The sequence below is a fragment of the Porites lutea genome, chromosome 8, assembly GCF_958299795.1.
Source record: "Porites lutea chromosome 8, jaPorLute2.1, whole genome shotgun sequence".
NCBI classification, from domain to species: domain Eukaryota; kingdom Metazoa; phylum Cnidaria; class Anthozoa; order Scleractinia; family Poritidae; genus Porites; species Porites lutea.
The window spans coordinates 13,112,120-13,124,587 of record NC_133208.1 but is presented as its reverse complement, the minus strand read 5'-3'; the positions used below and the strand labels follow the sequence as shown (position 1 = coordinate 13,124,587).

The 12,468-nt window shown below is 41.4% G+C and overlaps 1 protein-coding gene across 1 annotated transcript in view; it reads right to left on the bottom strand.

The window, feature by feature from the left end:
• Positions 1 to 278: 278 nt before the first annotated feature.
• The window catches only part of LOC140946241 (leucine-rich repeat-containing protein 9-like), a 36,940-nt gene continuing 24,750 nt past the window's right edge, over positions 279 to 12,468 (bottom strand). Inside the window, exons 31-39 of the mRNA XM_073395335.1 lie at positions 11,553 to 11,626; positions 10,441 to 10,520; positions 9,286 to 9,423; positions 9,020 to 9,088; positions 7,281 to 7,406; positions 6,736 to 6,816; positions 3,884 to 3,998; positions 2,449 to 2,680; positions 279 to 1,216 (exon numbers count right to left, since the gene is read on the bottom strand). Of these exons, the coding sequence (XP_073251436.1) occupies positions 1,192 to 1,216; positions 2,449 to 2,680; positions 3,884 to 3,998; positions 6,736 to 6,816; positions 7,281 to 7,406; positions 9,020 to 9,088; positions 9,286 to 9,423; positions 10,441 to 10,520; positions 11,553 to 11,626 (940 nt within the window). The 3' untranslated portion in view covers positions 279 to 1,191. The remainder of the gene's footprint in view (positions 1,217 to 2,448; positions 2,681 to 3,883; positions 3,999 to 6,735; positions 6,817 to 7,280; positions 7,407 to 9,019; positions 9,089 to 9,285; positions 9,424 to 10,440; positions 10,521 to 11,552; positions 11,627 to 12,468) is intronic.

Here is a 12,468-nt window from a genome sequence, read left to right as displayed (position 1 = left end):
TTTTGGAACTCGGTAATGGCTTATTCAACAGCAAATTACATTCGCGCATTCTAACAAAACGCCTGCAATGCAAGCGTAACAGAAGTGAGAAGTAAGCGCGTGCGGTAGAATGAGACAAATGTTTACTAGCTGCTTATCTGTACGTATATACACCCCTCTAGGTTACTTTCCAAAAAGGTTATATTAGTTTGGCTACATGGTAGTCAACGCTGAAGTAGTTTGCGAATGAGGAGTTGCTGCAGAATAGCCGACTACTCAAAAGCTGGACCGCCCCCCCCCCCCCCCCCCCGAAAAAAAAAAAAAACGTGGCTACGTTGATACACAGAACGAGGCATATACGTGGCTAGGTGGCTGAGTGGCTATGCGGGTAAGTATTCTGCAGTTAAGCCACTGACGACTGTGGCAGCACACTGTAAGTTGTTGAAACTGGCTAGACAACTCACAAAGTCGCAGAGTAACAGGATTGATTTCCGTCATTCTTTCTGGGTCCAGTCTTCGAGAGAGGCGCGCAGGTACATTTCCCCAATCCGCGGCTACAAATTGTTAGCCACACAGAATTAGCCTGGAAAAAGGTCGCACGCTTAGCGCGTCAACATGCCGCGCAACGACGTTAAAATACGTCGTCAACTGTAACATACAGAGACAAAGTACTGCTGAGGAAGTTTCATTTTAACGGTCGCAGCAGACGAATTCGACTTAAGATACTAAAATTGAGCACTACAGCACATACATACGTGGAAAGCGTGCCAAGGATCGGCGTGTCTCTTTTGAGAATTCTGTCTCTTTATGTCCATCGCTATTAGAGATAACGGCTAGAAACAACAGTAGGCGACATTGTTGTAGAGGTGCCCATTAAGAGAAACGTATCAGTCTCTATATCTTCCCTTACAAGGCGAAAAATCCTATAGTAGGGGGAGAGGAAGAGGAACAAGATTTTTCCCCTTCCCCCTTCCCCCTTCCATTGCTTCCTGAGAGTTTAGCAACAGGCTGTTTTCGCCCTGTGTTCCTGACTTTTACTTTCATCCATCATGTGGGGTAAACGCTGATGGTGATGGTTTCCGAAACGTTACCGTAACGATGTATCCTGCAGAAGGCCACGTCCTATTTCCCTCGGATGATGTTTCTTGCATTTTTTTTGGCTCCAGGCTGGGCTTTGGTTCAAGACTACCGACGGACATAATAAATCTCTGACTATTTGTATCGACTATTTTTGCCCCTGCCAAAAAAAAAATAAAAGAAAACTATGTTAATACAAGGTTAAGTATTGGCCGAGTTGCCCCAAGCCTCTGTTTCAAAACGAGGCTAAGTGCGAAGCCATTGGAAAGAAAATGAATTTTTTATTATCATGTAAATAAAACTCATTTTCAAAAGAAAGGTTTTGCCCTTACCCTTGTTTTTAAAGTAAGAGATTTTTGAACTTTCAAGTGGCCTTTTTGGACTGAGTTTACCCTCATTTAATCTAGTACGAGCCTTTTACGCCTATAAAATAAGCCCTTTGCCAGTGCTTGGCAGCAAATCATTGACGTGGTAGACAACCACCATACTGGAGGCGTACTGGCACAAGAATGAAAATAAACAAAGGGAATTATAGTTTTAAATGATATATGAGCCTTTTGTTTGTGTTCTCCCAAAGCGTCTCTTGCTTGGCGGTTTTGTACCACGTGAATTACTAGCTGCAAAGGGCCTATTCCCCACGTGACAAACTGAAGCAATGCGAAAACAGTATACCGGGTTATAGACACCAAAGCCAGGTTGGAGGCAAATTCAAGACCCTCTACGGTACATTGTATTTAAAATAACAAAAGAGAGACAATCGGATTCCTATTGACTTGGGAAGCCAAAATAAGGCAACAAAATTTAATGATATCAAAGACAGACATATGTGTGGGCCGCAATCGGAAACATCATGGAGATTCCACCTTTAGAGCAAACCCCGGGGGTACTCCCTATAATGGTCTATGCGGGAAGGCTCTGCCCGAAAGGAATACCTTTTTAACCCTTCAGGTATATGAAAGGGGACGAGGGATTTCGCCCGTTAAACTATATGAAAGGGTAAGGAAATCTGTCAATTCAATCTGAAAAAAGGCTGTACAGGGCTAAGAGATGGCATTTTATGGCAATGAAAAAGGCGGGGAAACGTTCTAGTTTTGTGATTAATTCATTTTTTAAAGACAGCGAAAAGAAAAGGGTACCTTTTCTGTCAAAGGTGGTACATAAAAAGGGTGAGGGGTTGGACCTCCCCGTATATAAAGTTGTTGAGTGCCCACTTCTAGGGGGAGCAACTTCGTAAGGTCGTTACAATTCTCAAGAGCCATCTTGCAAATACCGCAATTTAGACCCTAAAATATCTCAAACCACGAGGAAAAATGTTGCATTTACGGTTATTGCCTATATTTTAAGTCTCCCAAAACGTTTGCGAACTGATCCGACCCAACCTTGAAATTTTACCTGTTTGAATCCGTGAGGTCGCCATTCACGCTGTAAGACGAGTAATTTCCGTGAGCTATGTACGGAACAGACGAAGAGGCCTGGGGCTGCCTGCTGAGTGACTGCTGCGGGTTGAGGCTACCGGAAGTGCGTCCGTATCTGTCATTTGAGAGACTGTGCGTTGAGTCAGAAGTAGACAGGGTTTGTAGCGAGTGGCTCGAGGCTCCGCGCGTGTTCGCGACGCGACGGCGGGCTGTGAAAATCAATGTCAAATAAAGAGCATTTGTATTTAAAAAAAGGATGCGAGATTATGAACTGTATTAACTGGACTAGGACACTTGACTCTACCCCACAAAAGGTCCTTCTCCACCAGCTCTCGACGGCGCGCGCAGTTCAAACAACTGGCTTGACCAATGGCAGAGCGGCAAATTGGGCACCGGAAGTTGAGTTTAGTCCTTTCCGCGCGCTGTCCCGTCGTCAAATGACGTTCCCGTTCTGTTGCTAAATCACGCAAGAGGGAGAGATGAAGGAGGTGGAGGCTACTGAGACATGTGATATGTGGATATGAGGGTCCAAGAGATAAACCCTTGTAAAGGACAGTTACCTGGAGGAAATACCACACTGGTGAGCCTAAGTGAAGGCTAAACAGCTGTCCGTGGCTTCCAAACGACTACCGGGCAATACAGATAAGCGCATTCGGATACCGTGCGTATGGAGTGAATTTTAGTGCTTCCTAGCCTGTTCCAGACCCCAAGATAAAGAAGAAAGCGGATCGAGAAACATGCGCGAAAACTGCATGGGGACTGGGGAGAGACGGAGTATTGGAGCCTGTAAGCATTGTTTTCAATAGCTCATTCTGATATACCTGCTCCTGGTATACCCTATGATTGGTCAATTGTGTCAGTTTACTTCAACACTTACGTCAATCATTTTGCTTCGCGCGCGCAGAGTCTTACAAACATGTCGAGCAGGTGAAAGCCTCCTACACCGCACCTTTTGACGTTTTGACATTTGAAATTTTAACTCGAGAAACGGTTTTTCACGAAGTGGTCGGAGTAGTGGGTGGATTTAATGGGATCAATTTAGGTTTCTGGACAACTGACCACCTACCCCTCCCCTAACCCAACATTTTGCCGTAAGTGAGAAGTAAGTGATAATGTTGGGTTAGGGGAGGGGTATGTGGGTAGTTTCCCATAAACCTAAACTGATCAATTGAATGTACTTGAAGTTCTTCCCTTCTCTCTTCCGCTTTTTTTCGCTCGCTCATTTCTTCTCCGCTCGTTTTCTTTTTTCGCTCTTTTTCAGCGACCCACGGACCTGAGCTTCCTTGCTGGATTTTTCTGCTATACTTCACGGATCCCCCCTAACACCCTTGACAGGGCCGCTTACATCACAACGTAATCTAGAACAATGACCCATTTCTGCGCAAAAATGCTGGTGTTGATCCTCGTTTTACCTTTCTCTTGCTGTTGTTCAAAGGTCCTTAGTAAGGTTCCATTAGGAAAATCATTTCTTAGTGCCGTGGTTCCCCAGTTACGGTCGGTGTTGTTATTCAGTTGAACTGTAGTGACCTGAGATACAAGAAAGCGAATGAACGCATAAAATAAGGAATAAAGATGCGAAGAACAATTTCTAAGGACAAATAATTAGAGACGGTCCGTGTAAGACTTTTAGTTGTGACAATGCGTTAGAAAATATCTTTAGCACTACCGTGCTGGTTCCCATCTTGCTGAGCTCTGTAGACTGGCAGCAGTCTCTTATTATTCTTTCAAAAAGGCTAGTTAGTTAAGTTTCGCGCGTGTCACGCAAGCGAGGGTGCCTCTCCTATTTCGCACCTTTAACTGCGGCCGTGGCCATTTTCGTCGCTCAAGCGTTTCGCTCGACGGATTAAGGCTATGTTCACATTACACAGGATAGAGGGTCTGAATAGGGGGGTCCACTTGTCGGTTGTCGGTTAAAATTCAGTTACTTTGTCGGTAGTCGGTTAAACTTTTTGATTTTTGTCGGTTGTTGGAAAATCTCAGTTAATAAGTAAAAACTCTTGTTAATTATTAATATTTTTTATGTATTTCACCCAGTTTCAAGACTTTGATCCCTAAGGAAAGAGTAAAACTTGTAAGAATGCATCATTTGATGGCACTTAAGCTTCATTAACTCTTGTTTGTTTATGCAACATGATCGTTTATACCACCATTGTTTGCCAAATGAGTATCATGAATACTGATAAAATCACCAAACCTTTTATTGTAAATGCGAACTTGGTTTCCCTGTCGACTATAGGGCACAGTAAAAAGTAATTAATTAATTAATGGACTCCAGCCTTTCGGATATTTAAATTATCCTTACTGAAAAACTGTAAGGGGTGACAGGCTGCACATCTATACCTTTAATTTTTTTGGCTCTAACAAGCATTTCCTTTGCCATAATTTCCTTTCTCAAAGAAATAACACTTTAATCCCCTTAGGTTTTTCTGGGATTTTCCCAAGAGGATAAAACATCAGCACCCGACGTTTGCAGTAGATGTTCGTTTATCCCTTGCACGCATTTTGAGACACGTTCAGTGATGATCATTTTCTATGGTTACGAGGTATGACGTAATAAGTAGCAGGTGGTCAAGCCATTTTGAGTGAAAATGTATTTTTTTTCAACTTTTTTCAAAAAAATAGTAAATCTTGTGGCTAAAATCATGCAAAGAGTTATTTATGTGTTATTATTCACGTCAAGCAATTACCATTTCTCGCTGTTTTAACCTGATTTCTAATTCTTGGTAAAATCCAAGATGGCGGACAAGATGGCGACCATTGTTGGTCGCGTCATAGTCCTCCAGCAGCGCCACCATTCATAAAATATACCTCATCTTGTTAAGAAGATCAAAGGCTTTCCAGTGAAGGCAAAATCGCTTCGAAATACTGCAACATGTCAAACACTCTGGAGAGAGGTTCTATCTATCCTCCTCTTGTACCATGGTGGGGGGTATGATTTTGATTTTAAGTGGTTCTTTAAAAAATTAGCAAGGTAGTTGTTGGTTTTGTATGAGATTATACACTTTTTATTAAAGCTTGTTCTATAATAGACACTAAGGGCTTGTATTATGTCACGAAAGGCAATATTTCTCTTTCTTCCTCGTTGTTTTGTTTCAGGAACGTTGCTTTCCTTCTGTGAATTTTACGTCTAATAGCAATTTTTCTTTCAAAATTGTGTGGACAGCCTCTGTATGTCCATCAACCGCTTTTTGAAATCTGAAATACTTCCTCAGAGGAGTTTGTTCTTAGGCTTCTCAAGGCTTCTTGTTTGTCAACTCCATTTTAACAATTGGTAGGTGATAAGAGGTTAAAATGTGTATGCTGGAAGGTTTCCGTTTAAAATGCGTCTTTACGTCGATCAATGATAGCTTTTTCTCATTTTTCGTTGAATGTCGTGCCTTGGTATACAACCGGGTTTAAAAAAATTTTCTCAGTGTCAGATACTTCAGCCGTAAATTTCATAGCCAGTAGAGCAGTAGCTGGGTGAAGTAAGTTTAACTGTTCCGTGAATTTGAAGAAATCTAATATGTCTGGTTTACTTATGTCCCATAGGGAAAAATATCATGTAGCGTTTTCAAACAGTGGGTTTAAAGACGGTTTTGCTTAAACTTTGTGTTTCAATATATTTGGCCATGAAAATGTTGGAAACGAAACTCCTGTATGTGCTTATCGCGGTACCGTGGTTTTTTGCTGATAGTGCTTTCCATTAAACTGGAAAGAATTTTCTTTGATGATTAATCTAAGCATTTCCCGTACCAAAACAAGAAACGTTCAGTATTTTCACCTTTGTCTTTTCAATAAAATTTATAAAGTCGGTAGCATTTTTAAGGTGTGTCTTCTGTGATTATGATATTGGTTGTAGTGATGTAACCGTATCAACAAAAGAGGAAGTTCTTTCTGTTAGACCATCTGATGAGTCATGAATTTAAAGAGGTTACTTCCTAGCGGCTAGAAAAAAATGCAAAATTCTCTTTTTTCTGGAAACAAATATTGATAATGTCAGCCCATGTCGGTAGTCGGTTAATATTTTTCCTGTCGGTAGTCGGTAATTGTTTACTCGTTTTGTCGGTAGTCAGTACTATTTTTCGCCCTTTGTCGCTAGTCGGTTAACCCCATTCACACCCTCAGGATAGTTTTTTGTGGAGCCACGAAAACTGGACAATCTTACCACTCAACGCTCTAAAGGGTTTCTCATTTTCTGTACCTATGTGCACTCTAATTCATTTAGTTATGACTGAGTGAAAACGTTGGACAGTCTTCAATAGAAACATTCTCGGCAACCTACCCGAAGAGGGGCCTGGGACCGCGTCGTAACAATTCCTGGGAGACTGGGTTCTAAAGCAGACGTCATATTTTGCATTCCACCCTGCCAAAGAAAGTCACGTGAGAGGTCACATGTCAGCATTAATAAGGGCAGGGAAATCAGAAGGGAGGAAATCTCGGCCAGAGAATAATAGATTGTAAAAAAGAAGGTATAAATGAAAGAGTAGGTTTGATCGATGAGTAGGGCAAACAAATATTAAACAGGAATTGCAACCTGTTTGTGGAAGAGCCTAGATGAAGACCTCAAATTAAGTAAGAATCATAGGGATTTTAAACAGAAACTGAGGTAAATATGGTTACATAAATTTCTTGATTCTGCGAGCGTTTCGTAAGGTTTTAACCTTTTATTGTATCATAAGAATTTCAAACGGAAAGTTAGGTAATTTAATTTTTTTTTTGAGGTTATTTTTATACATACTTGATAATGAATTAGATATAGCTTTGTCTTGTATCACTGAAAAGCCCCGCAGGGGAGTGTACAATAAACTTCTTACTATTACTATTAACCTGCTGCTCGATGAAGTACATTTCAGCTTTGGCTTTCTCGTCACCTGACACAGGAATCCCATCAATGCACAGAAGATTGGGCATGCGGTATACTAGTAGCGGCCGGTGAAGAAGACGACGGGTAACCTAAGGAATATATGGGAAATGTAACTAAACAGGAACAGAACAATATGTTGTCTAAGGAGGCACAGTAACAAGCCGATGTCACACGAACTTACTTTTAAAGCTGAAATCAGAAGTTGAATGACCGCTATTATGATAGCTTACACGCATGTATGTATGTATGTACTGGCCAGACCGTGGATTGGTTTACGTATGTAGATTGCCGTTACGTTTGTCTCACACATGTATAACTCAGTCCCATAACAAACTAAACCCTTGACCACTTCGCCTCGAACCTTTGATAACCTAGGTCTCCGTATAACTTGAGCTTCCAAATATCGAACAAAGTCTCTTTCTTAACATTTTCGCAACAACTTAACGCTCTCAAAACTAAAACAGATAGACGCATTGAAATCTGCAAAGCTTGTATATTTTTGCTGATCAGGTCTTCTTTACATCCTACGTTCTGCAGCATATTCACTTGCGGTCCCTTGCAGTTATTCATTTACAACTGGTATGCACTTATACTCTGATGGTTGAAATTATACGAATTCTACTCTGCTATTTGCAATTCACCTGTCAGTCCATGAGTACGAGCCTTAAGTAGGGATTTAGCCTGCGTGACAGGCGTTAAAAGGAGAAGAGGAAGAAGGAATCCGGGCGCGCGAGAGGGCGAGGGTTTCCTTCCCGCCTCCTCGCACGCTCCTCGCTCCCCCCTGCACTAAGAGGTCACTTGCACTAAGAGGTCACGTGACCAATACTTCCCTTAAACAATGAGTTGGAATCCTGCTGATGCCAAAAATGGACAGAGCACATAAAAATTATCTTACACCCGGAATTTGAGAGGAAAAGCATTTAAGGGAGATATTTTATGGCACTTTGATTTTTCAACAAAGTAGTATGATTTGTATTGGCCTTCATGTTGGAGGGCATACTCTTGCCCTCCAACATGGCGGCCAAAACTAGTTTTTGCTTACATCTTGTTAAACTTTTGATAGTTACGCTCAGATGTGCTGCAAACGTTACCCCATCATTTTTTCAACATTTTCCTTGAAGTTTAAGTGCAAAATTTGTGTTCAGAAAGCGGTAATTCGTAATTTTCAAAATCAGATTTTGGTCACGTGACCAGCTACAGACTTACTCATTTTAAGACAACGGTGCAGGTTTGAAAAACCAAATCACTTTTATTTTGTTTAGGATATGACCCACTAATCATTTTTTAAAGGCAAAATCATATAACTTTCATTTTCATAAAAACGATGTCACATGACCTCTAAGTGCAAATGGCCTATTCCTCCTTCCTCTTTCCCATTTAACGCCTAGCACGCAGGCTAGTGATTGTTTATTTATTATTCACACAATAATAGAAATTACAAAAAATATAAGATAAATTAAAAAAAAAGAAGAAGTGGTGAGTAGACCTAACAGAAACTAAAGAAGCTTATGAGAGGTCAGGTCTCCTAGAACTACGGACTACAGCTGATTAAATCAAGTGAAGAAAAAGATGGCGTTAAGTCAGAGGTGGAAAGGATTTGCGATCGGTTTTCATATTTACTTACTTAAGTATTTATTGATGACTTAAGAGTGGGGATTTTGAAGGTGGAAAAACTAACAAACACATTTTTTTTTAAACTCACCGCATTATTAATAACAGACAGTTCAACAAGGTGCCTCAAACATTCTAGCCTTTCCAGCTCAGCTATGTCCTAGGGTAGAAAATTAAACAAAAAAAGATATAAGATCAAGGTTTGCAGAGAGAAACGTAAAGCCTGTACCTAACGAGGGCAAAATTACTCTCTAAGAAGCCTCAACTTGAAGGACACACATCAAGAAAGGCTTATTTGTTTGACAATGTATGCCCAACACCACCATGAACACGGTGGCAGTTTTGAAGGTAACTTACTTGAATACGGTTCATTCCCAGATACAACCGCTGAAGATTTTGAAGCGGCTCAAGGTTAGTTAATTCCCGTATCCTGTTTTCTTCCATGTGTAACTCGGTGACATTCCATTGACTCATAAATGACGTGCTTGAGATACCCTGCGGGAACCATAGTCAAATTTAAGTAGATACCAGGCGCTATAGGTACATTCCAATCAGGGGCGGACCTTTCCTTAATGCTACGTTCACACTATACCAGGTAGCTTTCGCGCCGTCACGAAAATCATACCGGAAAGGGCTTCTGTTCACACACAAAAACGGTGATTTCGGCGCGATTTCTGCAACGGCGGGAAGCTGCGTCGCGCCGATCTCTAAAGAGGAGAGTCACATATTGGATAGGCGTTCATACTATGCACGGTAGCTTTTCATGTCAACACGAAAGACATACCCAATAGGGCTTCTGTTTACACATAAGAATGGTGATTTGGGCGCGATTTCTGTGACAAAGCGAAGCTGCGCCGCGCCAATCTCGAAAGTGGCGCGCCACATATCGGATTGATTTTGCGCCAAACATTGGTGCAATGTGAACACCTATTCAGTCCGCCGCGGAAGAAAATAAGTGGGAGCGAGGACTGGAACCTACTGAGACGGAAGTAAATATTTAGGAGTGAGGACTGAAATTGAGTGCACCAAACCCTCTCGGCCAATCGCACCGGCACGATGTTCGATGTGCGTGAACGACTTGTGTCGTCCCGGACCGTTGCTGTTTACACGGCACGAAAAACTATCCGGTATAGTCCAACCTTCGTACATGGAACACGAGGTAAAAATACCCGCCCTCCAATCGCGCTACACTATTGATGCAGATATCTTGACTGTTGAAATACCTTTAAACAATTACGGAAGTGTTGGCCCCCAAAACTTGCACACGTTAAGAAAATAGTCTTTCAAGGGAAAAGTCTTTGACTTCTTCAGGCAATACTAACGCATAAGGGCTCTCTTCTAAAGTGTATTATACGTCTAAAAGAAATTATACTATATACCACAAGGTAATACCTTACCTGATCAATTTTTTTAGTTTTCTTAGAAGTACTGTTTTCAGTTTAAACACGTACTTTTTTGGTCATGAAGCTAACAGTATAGGATAAATCATGTTCTATTTTCGAAAATTATTACCTTGATTTTATTTCGATCGAGAACAAGTTCTCGGAGTTCTAGTAGTCCCTCCAATCCTTCTATTTTGCCGATATCATTTCCTACAGAGAACAATAATACGACTTGTAAAACACTTAGTTCCCGGTCAGTTTTGCGCTTTATATAAAAGTTACATAAATAAAGGCAAAGGCGCAGTTTGAACTTAGAAGGCCCACACCGCCAGAGTTTATCTCGGTTACAGAAGAACGAAACATCCAGGAGTGTTAGCTACTAATAGGTTACTGCCCCATCAACCCCAACTGCCACCCTCTCAAACCATACATGGCCGAGTGGACTAAGACAAATCGGTGGACTGGGCCATACCAAACAAGAGACAACGATAATATGGAAAAAGTTGCGATTCAAATAGAAGCCTATTAACCTAGTGCCTCGATTTCTCTCATGAGGCTTGGGTCCTAGCGTACTAAACATTCAGGCTATTTATACATTCTTATTTTGTACCAAGAAAACTCTCAGCCGATCAGAGCAGAGTATGATTTTCTGCAAAAGAACAGTAACGTCAGATGGCGAAGTGTGACTCTAAGTTACAATAACGCATTCAGGGACTAGTGGCTCAACCTGAACCAGAAAGAAGAAAGGAGAAAAGCTTTCTCCTCAAGATGAAAGTCATCAGAATTTAGCGAGGAAAGCGATTCATCAAATTTCCGCGGGAAAAGAAATCTAAAAATAGACAGGAAAGAATAACGCGACATGGCACTCATTGGTAGCAGATGGACTACGGATTCACATTAAACAACACGATTGCTGTGCGGAATCCAAAGTTCGAACGTGAAAGCCGACCTCTGATCTGAGGTTCGACGCGTCCATCCCGAAGAAGTACACATCACATCGGCACAATTATCGGTGACGTGACTTATTAACTAGGGTCCTCTCAACACTGCTTTAAAGTGGCGGTGTGTGAAAGACCCTCGGATGAATTGTCCGCAAGCTCCCAGAATCCAACAGTATTCCCACACGTGTTTAAAGATGAAGTGCTAACTATCTACGGAGGCTATTTTAAGCCATGTACAACAAAAGAAAGGCCTAACATAGAAAAAAGTTGATCACTTAACTTTTAAAAGTTTTTAGCCTACCTTGTAAGAAAAGAGCTCTTAAATTAGTCAGACGAGAGAGCTGCAAGGTGGCCATATCAGTGATGCCGTTGTATCTGTCGTAAAAAGAAAAAAGCGTACAAGTCTGTAGGAAACATTAACCGCAAAAATTTTAATCTGTATTTTTCAAACATTAACCACAAAGGACCGCAAACGAATATGCCGAAGAACGTAGGATCTATTTTTCAGTTCACCTCAGAAACTATAATCGAAAGCCACACACGGGGCGTTCCATAATGTCGATGTCTAAGTTTGTCAATGAATTTGCGTACACATTGTTCAACCCTTTCACATCTTGTTGTTAACTTTCCCAACGTTACTGCAAATACAAAGTCGAAAACGCGCTCTTTTCGAGTAACCTATCTTTGCTGGATGTCCGTCATAACTAAAATAAACTGGATTTTGATTAATTCAACCGAATATTAATTGGAAGTCAAGGGTCTAACTCAGACATTGAAAACTATCCGTCCAGAAGGCATCTTTTCCCTTAAAATTTTAAGAGATTAAGTGAGTTTTCCTTGTATTTCTTCCGAAAATGGCCGTCCAAAGGACGGCTAGAGATCCCTTCTGGCTAAAACCTTGGTCAAACTATATAAAGACAACTACTTTCAACTCGAAAGCTACGGATAGAGGAAGGACATTCAATGGCGAAGCTCCATAGCTAGGAAAATCTATCCATCCAAGAAATTTTGATAGTCACGTGACCGTCCGTCCTTCCGTCCGTCAGCATCACACGGAAACCAATGTAAAATCTCAGACTTTCTAGCTAGTGTGGGAGCCTGCAATCTGATATTGCACATCCATGTTGTCGTCAATTGACAGCCATCAAAACAGGGTATCCGCTGACTAGAATTACACGACCATATCGCGGGCTCAGGTATCGACCCTTCGAGATAAC